We start from the raw sequence: 15941 nt of genomic DNA, 5'->3' as shown, positions 1-15941 counted from the left end.
AGCTCTCGGCTGACATCTAGCCCATGCCAGTCATGTGAAGGAGCCATCTTGCTCACCCAGCCCAGTCAAGCCATCAGATTACTGTAACCCAGCCAACACTGGTCTGCAACCCCATGTGGAAGACTAAGGAAGAACCAATCAGCTGAGTGAAAACCCACAGAATGGTGAGAAACAGTAATGAATTTCTTGAGCCCCTTGAAGGAGTGATTACACACAAATAGATAACTAGAAAACACAGAACCCTAGAGAGCTAAGCTGAGAGGCCCATGAGACTTAACAAGACGCCCAATAGTCCAGCAGAGCATCACAAATAGTCTGATTTCTGAGTGGGCCCCCCACTGTCTCCCTTGAAAGAATGAGACAAGAGAGAGAAGAAATGGCTCTAACAGGGCCAGACTGTCCTGAGTGAGCACCCTAAATATCTATGAGAAATGCAGACTTTACAAAATGAGCCCTTTCTTACAGGGTGTAGCAGGGTATAACTAAGCCAGGACCACTGTTGAGTAGAAAGCATTGGTAATCTTGCCAGATTCTTAATACAATTATTTCATTGAAACCAGATCTAACATATGAGCATTATATTTCTCAAATGAATTTGAGAGTCACCTTTCTAATTACAAAAGAACCCATAAAGTAAAATAATAGCTCCTCATGTGAATTTATCCGTAAAAATTCAGCGTATAAACAGCTTCTTCATACCTAGTGTTTACAACAAAGAGCTACCATGTTGTGGTTAAAACATGAAATAAACAAACACATAAACATGTGAAATAATAAAACCAGAAAATAAATAAACGCATCTTTAGAAACGACAACATGCCCATTGTAAAAAGTTTTCTAAGCAGAGGATTTGACAGTAACAGTAAACGGAGGGCAGTGCCTACCACAAAAAAACATTTCACAGTGAGATAACCATAATTAGCGTGGAGGGGCTAGGAAGTCTCTGTGTCGCCATAACTTGGATTTGACTTTCTACCCAGATTGAAAACTACACGACCCTGCTTCCTGTCAAGGCAGCGTTTTTTCCTATGGACCATGTTAGTGAGATTTAAGAATGTGGTGTGGCAGGACCTGTCAGATTCTAAACAAACCCAAGACTATTCTGGCAAATGAGAAATATACATACATAACTTTAGGGAAGGCGTCAAAGGGAAGGAGACAGACCGTTTGGCAGGCTGCCTGGAAGTTACACACATCGCTGGGAACAGTGACTTCCCAGGTCAGCTTGCAAACTGGCAGCAAGGACACGCCCTGCGGCACCCACGCTCACCTCTCGTTCCCCAGTGTGAAATAATCATTCACCGAAGAACGAAAGGTATCCCAGTGCGCTTGGCAATCAAACCACTTGAGGCAATTGGCTTATTGATTTATGTATTACGCTGAGGTGCTCAGTGCAGAATGTTAAAACCTAAAGTTCCAAGTTTCTTAAATCTATTCTAAGTGGATGTTCTGAGCTAGAGGGGAAATTAAAAAAAAAAAGGGTGGGGGGGAAGCAAAGAAAGGCAGTGTAATTAAAACTCCAAGCAAGTGTCCCTGTGACAATTCCCCCTCCTCTTCCATCCCCGATTATATGCTGTTGTCTACTGCACCTCCACTGTTGCCATGGACATAACCGCCCCATGGGGTACAAACGTGGGACTAAAGAGTAAACATAGGTGGGAGGTGGGACACAGGGCAGTGACAGCACAGGGAGAGGGAGGGCACAGCTCTGCAGGGGGCACAGCGTAGTAGGAAAGCAAGAGTCTGTGTATAATGATCCAGTGAAGGACAGAGGCTGAAGCGAGGTGGAGGGTGGGAGTGGGCACTGGGAGGGATGGCTGATCAGGGCAAATTCCAGAGGTGCTGGAACTGGGACCCTGGGAGGATCAAACAGCCCACCCCCGTATTAAAGAGTTGCAGGGAGGCCCTGGCCGGTTGGCTCAGTGGTAGAGCGTCGGCCTGGCGTGCAGAAGTCCTGGGTTCGATTCCCGGCCAGGGCACACAGGAGAAGTGCCCATCTGCTTCTCCACCCCTCCCTCTCTCCTTCCTCTCTGTCTCTCTCTTCCCCTCCCGCAGCCAAGGCTCCATTGGAGCAAAGATGGCCCGGGCGCTGGGGATGGCTCCTTGGCCTCTGCCCCAGGCGCTAGAGTGGCTCTGGTCACAACAGAGCAACCCCCCAGAGGGGCAGAGCATCGCCCCTTGTGGGCAGAGCGTCACCCCCTGGTGGGCATGCCGGGTGGATCCCGGTCAGGCGCATGCGGGAGTCTGTCTGACTGTCTCTCCCCATTTTCAGCTTCGGAAAAATACAAAAAAAAAAAAGAGTTGCAGGGAAGCAATTGTACTCTGAACCTGACAGTGGAGTTTGGAATCCTCCAGAAAAACACCCTATTTATTCGAAGACAAGCTCTGAGTGAGCTTAGCAGGCCAGAAAGGGAAGGGTAAAAAGTGCCACTTCCATTGCTTCCTTTCACATCCCCTACTGTGTGCTCATGTAAGGACTCCTCACAGTGGTGTCCTGCACGAAGCAAAAACAGTTCTGCAGTTTAAGTCATTATCTGCTGCTAAAACCATCAACCATTTCTAGACCTAACTCAATGAGAAAGAACTCACCAGTCACTCAGGCAACTTTTGGCAGGCACTGTTCCAGGGGCTGAGGAGCAGCCATGGAATGACAGATAGATGTAGTGAGAGATAGAGACTCAGGGGATTATAATATGTGGGGGCTCCGATGGGGAACAATGTAGAGGGGGAGTATTACTCAAGCTCAAGGACTAAGGGAAGGCTTTTAAAAAGATGTGATGTCTGAGCTGACACCAGAAGGATGAGTTCCAGTTAATCAGCATAAAGACACAGCACAGAGGGGATGCAAGGAGTAAACTGCATGGCACATGCAAAGGCCCTGAGGCATAAAAATATGGCCCTTTGGTAGAACTGAAAGTCATTCAGAAGCCTCTCAACTGCTCACTGGAGAAATGTGTTGTCAGTCTATTTTGTAATCTTTTAATGAAAGTGCCTGGCCTCCTCCTTCAGCTGCGAACTCACCTAAGCACCTTCCATATTCCACACACTGAGTGTGCGACACTGATCGGCTGAGTCACTGTTTAAAGATGGATTCACCATGCTGCTGGCAGCTCCACTGGGGATGCTGAGAAAGGTGTCAGGAACATGGGTGCAGAGAGGGCCAGTTCCCTCGGCCCACCCTACTGCCTTTATTCCTTTTCTCTGGGGCATCAGGAAGTCTTTTGCTCTCAGCCCATTCAGGACTTCAGGGACCTTGTCACTCACTTCATCAGCATGGTGACATGTGACTGCAGAGACCCAGGCAAGCTGAGAGAGCCATGGTCTCTCCTGGCCATAGGAGTAATTCTGCTTCTGAGACAGGGTAGGAGCTAGATCAACCTTCCCCAGCAAGCCCTAAGCAGACTGCACACCTGCTGTACTGATGGTGCAGGAGAACAATGATGAGGACAAGGACAGTTCTCAGACCTCCTGGATTCCTCGCATATGCCAGGTATGTTAAATCCAGGTCCTCTCCTTGGTCCTTGGAGACATTGTAACACACAAAGAAAATGCACTCCAATCTCCTGCTCCCTGGTACTGCCCAACCTGTTTTCCAAGTACTTTATCATCCATTCTGTCAACACAAGCTTCAGGACCAGACAGGTAGATTTCAACCTCAGGTCTACCCTGCTGGGGCTTAAACTGCCCACTGCCGGCCTCTCCCCTTCCCTCCCTGCCCTCCAGTCACACTGGGGTTCTTAGAGTCCCTCCAAGTCCAGCTCCCCTCACCCCACCCCAGCACTGCCTCGGACACTCCATCCTGCTCCTTGGTTTGGATGACTTCCGCTTCTGCTTTGAAATACACCCGAACCTCTTCCCTGACCCCTTAACCAGAGCAGCTCCCCATCACGCATGCCCTGCGCACTCTGGAAACATGCTGCATGCCTGCAATTGCTGCATCCCCAGCGTATCTCTGGCACACAGCAGGCACTGAATGGTTGAATGCATAAATAAACCAACAGCCCTGGTCATCTTACTAAACCTCTCCCAGTCTCAATTTACTCAGCTATAAAGTGTGGGTAGTGACGCCCACCACGAAGGGAAGGGCCATTGTCAGGTTATAAGGTTCACATGAAATAATGTAAACAATTTAGCACTGTGCTTAGAACACAGTAGGTGCTCAGTAAACAGCAGTCACAATGGAACAAGAATCCCCTTAACAGCCCTGGAAAGCACATTCCACAGGCACCATATTTGCATATGATTTTAGCTCTTTTAAGGAGAACATTTGTATCATAGGGTAATTTCTGATATTCCTTATCTTTACTTCTTCTTTTTAAATCTGCCTATAAGTTTCCAGCTCAGCCTCAGTCTGGACCCCTAGGCCTGCTTAGTCCACCCTCCACATACCTTGGCGTTCCGTTTTTACTTGTTTGTGCTTCATTGTTCCAGACATGCCTTCCTTGTGGGGAGGCTACAGAGCATGTGCAGACAACTCTGGCTCTATCTGAGTGGGGCCATCCACGAGTGGCTAAATTAAAGCAATGGTTTGACAATTCTCCTGTTTTTCATGACTGCAATTTGATAAAATTTAGTCAAATGTCTCTCCGCTAAGTTATACAGACCACAAATCTTCCACTGAATGCAGGTGATAATTTTCCAAGATTGCTACAGATAAGATTTTCCCCTTTCTGTTTATAAGAGATTATGTGTGCACTACAGAAAATAGTTGAGCCTGACCTGTGGTGGCTCAGTGGATAAAGCGTCGACCTAGAAATGCTGAGGTCGCCGGTTTGAAACCCTGGGCTTGTCTGGTCAAGGCACATATGGGAGTTGATGCTTCCAGCTCCTCCCCCTTCTCTCTCCTCTCTCTCTCTCTCTCTCTCTGTCTCTCTCTCTTCCTCTCTCTCTCCTCTCTAAAATGAATAAATAAATAAATAAAATAAAAAAAAAAAGAAAATATTTGAAATATATTGAAAACTAAGGCCACCATCCAGAAAACATTGGCCAACATTATGGTACACTTTCCATCTTCTTTCTACTCGTGTGTGTTTTTATGAAATTGAGGTTACTGTACTACATATATAGTGATATATTCTGCTTTCCCCCCACTTAATATTATACTGGAAACATCTCTGCATGCCAATAAAACTTGTATCTTGATCTACCATAATTTTTTATTTAACCAATTCATTCTGTCTGGGCACTAAAGTTCTGAGAATTTCCTTCAGAAAGATCTATAAACTCTCTTAACCACCAGTGTGTTCAGAGACTGAAAACCAATTTTTAAAAATTACTTAAGCAAAAGCAGAATTAAGGGAGAGAACCTGGTCCCCACCCCATCCTCTCTCAAGCAGGTAATGTATTCATTACCTGATACAAATGTTTCTGCATTTCCAAATGCCTAGATTATTCATACTCTACCTGCTCGCTTGGAATGTGGATTTAATATAATTGCTTTGGTTGATGGAACAGCTATATGAATATTAATGCTTGGTTGAAGTGCTCAGACAGACACTTAAAACATAGCTTCCTCCCCTTGTGCTGAGCATGAAATTACCCTATGATACAGATTTCATTATATGACACTTTGGCTAGTCTTCTCGGAGTGTGGAACAAGGTGCCATGGAAGGTGGCAGTGCGGAAAGCGGGGGACGTCCCCCTTGCCCCCTCCAGCTCATAAAACTCTTGGAAGCCTCTCTGGGAAGGACTTAGCTTCTCTATCTCTAAAATAATGAGGGCTTACATAAAGCTGTTGAAACCTTTGTTAGGTAGCCATTCTGTCTTCATTGTCTAGCCAGCCTCCTCCTATTTCGGAACTGTTTGAGGGAGGGGCTGGACAGTGCCTGCTAAAATAAATGTCATTATTTTCGGATTGGATCAGTAAAGAAGAAATGTTGTCATTCCTTCAGATCATATGCTAATAAGTGAAAGGATCTGCAGAACTTGGAATGATGCAGACTTTCCCAAGATCTACTTTAAAAACTAAATTTACTGATTTTGAAAGTAGCATGTGCTCCTTTAAAGAAGACATGAAAACAAATATAAAAAAGAAGAGAATGGGAATCTCCTACAGCCTCACCAACCAAAGATGTCCACCGTGACATGTTGATGAAGCTGTCTATGGGCTTTTATCTTCAAATCTTTCTCCCCACAGAGCTGAGATAATGTTGCATTCAAAAATTACCTTTTACTTGACTTATCATAAGTGTTTCTGATAACATTTAAAGTTCCTTGTGAGCATTTTGAGGGGTTGCACTCTTTTTTAAATGTTCTGAAATACTTGGTCATTTAGAGAAATATTTATATGTTTGCTCTGTGCCTGTCTTTTTAACACCCCCCCAATTCCTTCCTCTGAACCCTAAATCTCTGTCTTAAGCCCTGGCTTCTTTCCTCAGTTCTGGATCCATCTTTCTGTTTAGTCTCCTGCTCTGTAAATGCAACAAGTCCAAACCACGCCATCACCTTTCTTTCTCACTGTCTCTTCCCCCTGAGGCCTTCTTATGTTACCCCTGTCCCCACCCCCCTACTTACATGGAGGTCACAGTCACCTCTCTCACCTCCCTCTGTCTACTCCTCATACGCTATTATTCCCAACCTTTCTGATTTTCTTTCCACATGTCTCATCCACCAGTCCCTCCCATCTAAGATGGCCAGATTGAGCGAATAAACCTCAGGACACCCCATTAAAGCTGAATTTCAGATACATGGATAATTTTCTTTTTAGCCTAAGTATATCCCATTAACTCTTTGGAAATATTTAAGCTAAAAATGACTTGTTCTTTGCATGAAATCCAAATTCAGCTGGATGTTTGTTGAATTTTATTTGGCAACCCTAGTGTGCTTTTAGTTTTTACTGCCCATAGCTAACGCCTCCCCTGTCTTCTATAAATTATAGTCACCTAATGGCTTCCTGGTCTCTACATCTCATTCATTAACCTTTACAAATCACAGCTCTAATGGTGTCATACCTTACTCAACTACCTTTGGTGGTTCCCCACTGCCTAGTTCTTCACACTGACATCTAGAAATGTCCACAGACCAACCCTGAGCTGCCTCTCCAGCCCCTGATCCCCACTGCTGCCCCTGAGGGCCCTCAGCTCCAAATCCAGTGCTGGTCTTGTGGTTACAGAACACACCTCATACACTCTTGCCCCGAGCCTTTGCTACCAACACTCTCTCCATCTAGAATGCCCTACCCCTCTGTCCAAATTCCAACTCCACCTTCACAGAGCCACCACCTCCGGCTGGGCCCTCATTCCCTTTATAGATCACTAGTTGTTTATTCTACCAGGTTGGCAGATGAGAAATAGTTGAAAATTGGCATTTTCATATGGTTTAAGCTAATATAATAAAGCACCCCCTCCCCCTTGCTTCCCTGCCTTACTACTTTCTGTTGGATCACCATCTCACTTCTTTACACATACACACACACACACACACACACACACACACAATTCAAGCAGTGACTGTCTACAGCAATGTCCTCAGGTATCGTCCTCTAACCACATTCAGTGAGATCACCCGAGGGATAGTGGGTTTGTTGACACTGCAGATCCCAAGGCCCCATCCTGGAGCTGCAGAATCAGAATCCAAAGGGGATGGTCTGGGAATGTGCACTGTGAACAAGCTTTCCAGCTGAGGCTTATTTTGCTCTCTAGAGCTGAGAACCACCAGCCCGTGTGGAAAGTCTTCTCAGTCTACCCTACTCACACTGGTCCCCAAAAATGCCTATGTGTGATCCTGCCTCTACTGCCTCTAGAGCAGGGGTCTCAAACTCGCGGCCCACGGGCCACATGCGGCCTGCCAAACAATTTTGTGCGGCCCGCAGACTAATCTACGAAGTTCAAAATATTTTAGATAAAATTAAGTAAGCCCAGGGGCCTACTTGTATTTTTCATTTCTCTAGCATCCTAGCTAGATATTAGCTTAGTTAACAGCAGTTGTGATGTGAACTACAGTTTCTGGTCGTTTTGTGACACTGAGTAAACTGCATGTACAATTGTGCTTGTTGTACTCATTTTTTTTTGTTTGTTTTCAACTGCAGTGAGGAAAGTGTTGCGTAACAGTTGCCTTTTGTAGACCTAGTGCGGCCCGCCTAACGGCTGTGATCTTGCTCTGCGGCCCACATGCTGAGTTGAGTTTGAGACCCCTGCTCTAGAGGCTCAGGCTGCTCTGCTCACATTGAGGTCCAGGCTGTCAAACACTTTGGCTGGTTCTGTCAAGCCCGGTCAATTTCTACCTCCTGCATGAGCATGTCCCTGTTCACTCCAGGATGTCTGCAAAAAGAAGTGCCTGTGTAACTTATTGTCAGTAATCCCACTTTATCTTCCCAAATGGGATAGAACATCCACCCAAGACAAAGATTTTCTCCACATCCCCCCCCTCAAAGAGGCTAACATCACGTTATGCTGTGATTGCTGATAAATAGATAGGTGCCACATTAATATCCAAGCAGGTAACGGGTCCAAAGAGACTATCTTAAGCAAAGATGAGCCTGTTTTCCAAATTAGGAACTGTGAGAAGGGTATGTTCATTAGGAAAATAAAATTTAAAAAAAGACTCCATTTGTAAAAAAAAAAAAAAAGCATTTACATACCCATTATGGAGACTGTAAATCCTGGCTCAGCAGTGATTGGACAGACTGCACGCAGGAAGTTCACTCGGGTGAGCTGGTGAGCCAGAGCTGTCCATCAGCCTTCCTCATGGCAACTCCCCACCCTTGGGCTCTGGGCCAGTCACCTGTTATGAAGCCTTTTCTCTACTTGACAGCCAGACCCAGATCTGTTCCAAAAAGACACTGCAGACTGTACAGAATAAGCCCACCATCTTTACCCCTCCTCCTCCTGCCCCTTCTCCTCCTCTGGTTTTATTGTCCATTTAGTTGTTGCCAGAAACTATTCTCTCTCTTCACCTCCTACATCCTGGAGGTTCTCCCGACCCTGATGTCCCTGGATTCCAGTTCCTCTTCCCCTCTCCCTCCCACCACCTTACTTAGGCCCTCGGCATTTCTCACCTGAGCCTCCTAGCTAGCCTCCATGCCTCTGTGTTTGTGGAACCAGATCTTCATGTCACGCTTACATATAAAACTTTCTCTGGGCCCCTGATCCCACGACATAAAGTCCAGATTCTATTCTGGACCAATGAGCCCTTCACTACCTGCCTTTCAATTCAATTCAATTCAATTCGGCAAAGAGCTGCTAGTGCCTTCCACATGCTGGGCCAAGCCAATGATATGAAATCAAAGGGTCTCAGCTTACAAGAGACACAGATGAGTCAACACGTGATTGATGTGCCATGATGGCTTGGTAGAGCCCCAGGAGGCCGGGATGTGGTAAGTCCTGAAGGGAGCTAGTGCAGACCCAGGGCTACAGTTACATCTCTAGCTCCAGGTCCAGGGCATTTTACATGACATGACTCAAGGCAGCTTGGCCCTAAAGACCTCAGTCTTACTCAACAGAATGAAACAAAACAAAACAAAAAGACCCAAGATGATCCACAATTAAAATACAAATTAAGCATTAAAATGCAAAACCCATAAAAATTACTACAGAGACACTAAATCACTGTGACATAAGATCCTTTAAATACTGCATTTATAAGCTGGAAATACAGGGAGATGGACCACACTCAAGCACAGCCCCAATGAAAGCCCGTGACTCATCTACTTTGCTCAAGTAACAGAAAACAGATAACAAGTTACTCGCAAATGCAAATAGTACTATTTAGTCAGTGGAAAAAATAGGTATCTTTGCCTTTTAATTCTAATGCCTATAAAAAACTTGAAGAAAAAAAATTTTTTAATATAATAAAAAAATGTGCATGTTAAAATCTTACATTTATTTCAAAGAGCCAAGAAACTAAGTTTGAGAAGACATTAAGTGATTTCTAAGAGAGTTTCAAAAGGAGATTAGGAGGATGTCATCTCAAAAATTAAGTCAGAGAACATCAGAAGAAAAGATCATAAAGATTATCAGTATACTCTGTTCTCAGGACACAGCATAGCCTTCAATCCAAGAGAGACACAGTCTATGCTTCTGGGACCATGTATTTTTAAAAATATTTTTATTGATTGATTTTAGAGAGGGAGAAGAGGAGAAAGAGAGAGAGAGAAAGAGAGAAGAAACATTAATCTGTTCCTGCATGTGCCCTGTCCAGTGATCGAACTAGCAACCATTGCCCATCAGGATGATATTCTAAAACAGAGCTAACTAGCCAGGTTGGAACCATGTATTTAACTTACAGACTGTGAACAGGTCAAGAAAGCAGTTTAGTGGGTCATGACAATCAATTTCTTTTTTTAAAAAAAGATGACAGAACTCATAGAAAACACCAGTTGCATTTTATGTAGCAAAAGTAAGTACTGAGTTTTTTGTATAACTGTGTATGCACATATGTTTATTATTTCATGATGGAATAAACATTTCATATGGTGAGTTGCAATCAAGAAAATTTGAAAAACGTCCTTTAGAACACTTAGGGTTCTTTTGAAACACATACTGAACACATTCAGTTATGAACGGTGACCTTTTGCTTCATTCTTGGAGTCTGTGCTAAAATTAAACAATGGGGGTTGAAGAAATGAAAGGAGGAAGCAAATTAGCATAATGTAAATCAGTGAACTGAGAATAAGGGGCCAGAGAACAAACAGATGAGATAAATGATAGTAACCCAAGATGATATCGCTATTCCTCTTCCTCATTGGAGCACTGGATACACATAGCTGCTCAATAATTACTTGTCCAATGACCCTCTAGGAACACCAGCATTCTCTCTGCGATAACATGTTTCAAGCAGTGTGATTGTTACTCTTTAATAATGTTGGTCTCCTCCACTGCAGCTCCTTGAAGGCGTGCTACTGTTTGGTCCACAGCTGCATCCCCAACCCTACCATAGGGCCTGGCAAGTGTTCAATAGCTTTGGGCTTGATTGAACTGGAGGGCATCAAAAAGCAGTCAAGATCTCGTTCTCAAATCCATTTGACGCTTGACCTCCTTTGCAAGAATGAACTGATTTCAGTTCATTGAGCAAAAGATATTCTAATTAGAGAAAAACAGCTCTGAACTTAAGTTTCCAGAAAGCAGTTAGCTTGGAATCTCTTATGTGCCGTGGCCCAGAGGTCGGGTTGATTCAAAGAACTTGTATCATCTTTGTATAAAATATGACCCTCTTGAAAGGTCCTGGCTCCTGGGGACTCATGGGAGATGTTTTTTTTTTTTTTTTTTTTTTTTTTTTTTTTTTTTTTTTTTTTTTTTTTTTTTTTCTAGTCTGGACAGCTTGAGGGCAACAACCACTCTGAATCTGTAGCTGCTGAGCTACTTTGGAGGTGCCCTTCCACCTTGCTAACTGGAGCAGGCAGGATGCTCAGGAAGGCCTGGGGGTGCTGGATTTGGAGGAGAAGCAGCCAACTGGCCAAGTAAATCAACGATAAATCAAGCCCCAGCGCTTCCTCACAAGAAGCCCAGACTGAAGGGAATTGGAACATGGCCTGGACATAGTCATTTGCCTTCCTCGTTCCTCTGTGGCTCTGTGGTACTTCCACGCCTAAGTGTTCATACTCAACTTCTAATAGTGCAGCTCTTTGGTATACATTGATAAGGGTGCCCTGAGCATGAGTATGTAAGGTGAGGCATATGGTGAGTTACCAGTGGGGGAATGGGTGAAAGATGTCCCACACCTAAGGATGGATTCAAACTCAAATTCAAAGGAAAGTCATTTGTTACTCTTCTCAGCAAGATACCCTAGTTGCAAACAATATCTATGTCTAGATATATACACTTAGTTTGAATTTCAATTATTAATGTAAAGTCTTCTTTATCAAGGACACTGATTAAATGCAGGGAATAAATGCCATTTCCCTGCAGCTACATTAAAGCAACAGCTGTACCATTCACGTGTTCTGTTTCTTATACACAGTCTACTCTCACGTCTCTGTGGATGAGAAAAGCAAGGAACAGAATAACCCTGTCTGGAGAGTTCAGCAGACACCAGGAATCCAGAACATTTATTTCAGCAAAGAGTTTCAGCCTCCCCCCCCCCCCCCGGCTCTATCCCAGTCTCCAGGACATGCTGAGGGAATAGAAAGCATCCTTGCTTACCAACCTGAGCAGAATGTAACCAGGAGGACAAGCTGGCTTGGGACCAGGGGAGCAAGAGGAATCTTGCACTTGCAACTCAGGCAGGAACCAAGTTGGGGTCTTTTTTTTTTTTAAAAAATACTTAGTTTCAATCTCAATTCTAACTTCGGTGTAACTTAATCTCTCACTGTCTCAGATTCCTAAAAAATCATATGTAAAAGATAAAAATATCTGTTTATAATATTTAGCAGTACCTGGCAACTTAATGGGCCAGCAATCGACAAAAATTATCATTGGATTGCAGTGTTAACAAAATAAATCAGAGCAGAAGTTTTGGAATCTGAGGGACTCCAGGAGGCTGGCGCCACGGACCCTGTCAGCTGTGAGCTCTTGGGAGAGTTTCTTAACCTCTCTGAGCTTTCATTGTCTCATATACAAAATGGGGATAATGCAATCACTTTCTAGCATTACAGTAAAGAGTCGTTGAGAATCTGTATGTAACATGTGCCTGGTACAGAATAGATGACTGGAAGTGTGGCTCTTATTATGTTGGCCGGCAGGCTCAGAGAGTAGACACGCTCCCTACCAAGAGCTGCTCTGAAGGGATCTCAGGCAATCAGATGATTCTCTCAAAGGCCACTGATGCTCAATATGCAAAATATCAACGTGTGCCCCCACATCCCTATCTTCCTCCCAAGTTCCCTATTACAGTGTAGGGCAGACCAGCTTTCCTGTCATCCAAGCTCCTCTCTCCCCAACAGTAAATCCTTCATCAAATTCTAGATGCTACTTTTAAAATATGTCAGCTCCATTTGCTTCTCTCCACCTGCTCACCATCACCTTGCCCCTAGGTGATGTGTCTCCAGCCTCATCTGCCCACTCCAGACTTCCTCGTTCAATCTCCTCTTCAAGCTGCAAATTTAGTCACCTATCTAAAGTACAAACCCAATCATGCTTCTCCCTGCTTTAAACTCTTCTTAGGCTCCCTCAAAGTAAAACCCAAGACCCATCATTGGATTCCAGAGCCGCTCGATCTGCCTAGTGCTTGGCTCCCTCCCCAGCCCTGCCTCTCACCGTGCCCCTTCCGGTTCTGCATGCTCTAGCCACAGTGATGCACTTTCAGTTCTACAAATGAATCAAGTTCTCTCTCTCTGAAGGGATTTCACACACATTTCTTCTCTGCTTAGGTCAGTGTTTTTCAACCAGTGTGCCACGGCACACTAGTGTGCCGTGAGACATGGTCAGGTGTGCCGTGGGGAAATTAAACATGGGTCCCCAAACTACGGCCCACGTGCCAGATACGGCCCGCAGAGGCTATTTATCCGGCCTGCTGCCAGCTGCCTCAATCCGAACATAAACATTCCCCTAACAATCCCTCCAGCTATCAGTGACAGGAAGACTGGAGGCACAGGGAACACTCACTGACCAATCACCTTCTAGGATTCATCCCGACCACTAGCGATGAGCCAATAGTAGGCTGCCTCTCACCCACACTCAGGAAGGTCCCCGCTCGGGCTGCTGCGTACTTGTCATTGTGTGGCCACAGCGAGTAGTTGAAGCTGCTACTCCTCCCCATGGTCCCGATTTCTAATCCTGGTCAGGACTGGAGGTAAATGTTGCCACCACTAGATGAAGCCTCAGCCTCAGCTGGTTATGTCTATCCTGATGGTGTATATAGATATTTGACCTTTTTCTTTTTAAAAGAGGCCCCCACAGAGGGTGATATACAATGCATCACAATGTTATCTAACTTTAAAGCTAAAGTTTGCTGATCTTCCTTTGGACAGTTTTTGGTTATCTGTTGCCAAGGAGTTCCCCATTCTGGCCAACAAAGCTATTTTGACATTGCTCCCGTTTTCAACAACATATCTATGTGAGCTGAGTTTCTCAAGCTTGACTGCGATAAAAACTAAAAACAGAGAGAGACTGAGAACTGTTGAGGAAGAGCTTCGTGTGTGTCTTTCTACCATTCCTGCCAGGATATCCCTTTTGTGTTCATCGAAACAGGCCCAGGTTTCACACTAAGTGAGTATAAATACATTTAGAAACTATATTATTAACTATATGTATAATATGTACTATGTTAGAGTGTCATTTTGTGTCATTTTGGTAGGTGGTGTGCCCCAGGATTTTGTAAATGTAAAAAATGTGCCGTGGCTCAAAAAAGGTTGAAAATCACTGGCTTAGGTCACTCTTTTGTCCCTTCTTTGCTCCATACTAACTCATTCTCAACCTGTACTTTTTTTCCAGAAAGCCCTCATAATACTTGAATGCTGGGTTACTGCCTCATCCATTGTATGCAAATGTCTGCTTATTTGTTCATCTACCCGTGAGTGAGGAGTCTCTTGAGGACAAAACCCATTTTGTCATTGCAATATCCCAAGTGCCTCATACTACAACTGCTACAAAACAGGCACTCAGATATTTGTTTGTTGGATAGATGCATAGATGCTAACAATTGGTCTTGCCCAAACTTTGGCTGAAGGCAACAGTGGCATTGAGTTGCCCAGTAGCTAAGCCAACCTTGGGCACCAGAAGGTTTCCTTCCAGCAAGGGCAACACCTACCTAGGATGGCCACCACCTCATCGTCCTGAATCACCTCCAGGGAGCCGGAGACCACAAAGCAGAGGCTGTCAACGCTCTCTCCTGCATGGTAGATGAGGTCCCCCGGGGCGCAGTGCACCGTCTGGAACTCCATGGCCAGTGCCCGCAAGCAGCCGTCGCTGGCCAGCCGGAAAGCCGGGTGCTCCTTGAATACCTTGCGGTTCAGGTGCACGCAGATGTCAGCTCTCATGTCCTTGGGGCAGATCTGCAGGACCTGGCCGGGTGTGGGAAGAAACAGTGTCAGGGTCCTCCTCCCTGTGGTCTCCAGCCCACTGCCCCTCAACACCTGGGGGTGGAATCAATGCCTAGCAGCCAGTGGTCGGCAAAGTCATTAGTTAACAGAGCCAAATATCAACAGTACAACGATTGAAATTTCTTTTGAGAGCCAATTTTTTTCAGCTTAAACTATATAGGTGGTACATTCCTTATCAAGGTAGCACCTGCACGTGGTATTTTGTGGAAGAGCCAAAGAGCCGCATGTGGCTCACGAGCCGCAGTTTCCTGACCACTGGGCTAGACTGCACCCAAGGCACTGGCGGAGAAGACAGCCACAGTCCCTGTCCTTATGGTGCTTACTTTCTTTGAGAGGCAATGACCACAAAAATCTGTGTTAAATGCTAAGAAGAGGGTCCTGGAGAGGGTAGAAGAATATGGGACCCTTTAGGTAGCACGGAAAAGCCTCCCTGAGAGGTGACATTCAAACTGACACTTTCATACTGTGACAGAGAGAGCCATGTGAAGACAGAACATTCACGGATAACAAAGGTTGTGAGGAAACATGAACAATAGCATTGGAGAATGAGGGCAAAGGGGCAAGAAATACGGTTTGGGGAGAACACCAAGCAGGAGAGCCTGTAGAGACATTAGGTACAAAAACCCTTTGATTTATTCTGAGTATGATGGGGACACACTGGAGGATTTTGAGCAGGGAAGTGACAAGACTTGGCCCATATTTTAGAGAATCATGGCAGCTGCAGAATGGAGTTAGAGAGTCCTAACTCAGAGAACAAGACAGGAACCAGGGAATCCAGTTGGGGCAGGTTAAAGGACTGGGCCCCTCCTCTCTCCCACTCCCCACCCCCATGTGAAAACAGAGTTGCAAGGAAAACTGCAGAGACAAATACGATCCAGTTCTATCCAGCAGGGCCAAGCAACCTGACTGAAGGGTGAACTATTACAGTCAATTATAATACTATTACAATATCATTAGCATTGCAGATACAACAATACCCATCATGCACCAACACTATGACAGTTTCAGAAAAGACTAAGTAAGGACA

The 15941-nt window shown here is 44.9% G+C and overlaps 1 protein-coding gene across 3 annotated transcripts in view; it reads right to left on the bottom strand.

Annotated features, from left to right (window-relative positions):
- KCNH1 (potassium voltage-gated channel subfamily H member 1) overlaps positions 1–15941 on the bottom strand; it is a 348411-nt gene that overhangs the window by 68534 nt on the left and 263936 nt on the right. For all 3 annotated transcript variants that reach the window (XM_066255144.1, XM_066255141.1, XM_066255143.1), the window contains exon 9: positions 14623–14875. In XM_066255144.1, coding sequence (XP_066111241.1) covers positions 14623–14875 — 253 coding nt within the window. The remainder of the gene's footprint in view (positions 1–14622; positions 14876–15941) is intronic.

The sequence above is a fragment of the Saccopteryx bilineata genome, chromosome 2 (genome assembly GCF_036850765.1).
Source record: "Saccopteryx bilineata isolate mSacBil1 chromosome 2, mSacBil1_pri_phased_curated, whole genome shotgun sequence".
Taxonomy (NCBI): Eukaryota; Metazoa; Chordata; class Mammalia; order Chiroptera; family Emballonuridae; genus Saccopteryx; species Saccopteryx bilineata.
This window is presented reverse-complemented; position numbering and strand designations above follow the sequence as displayed.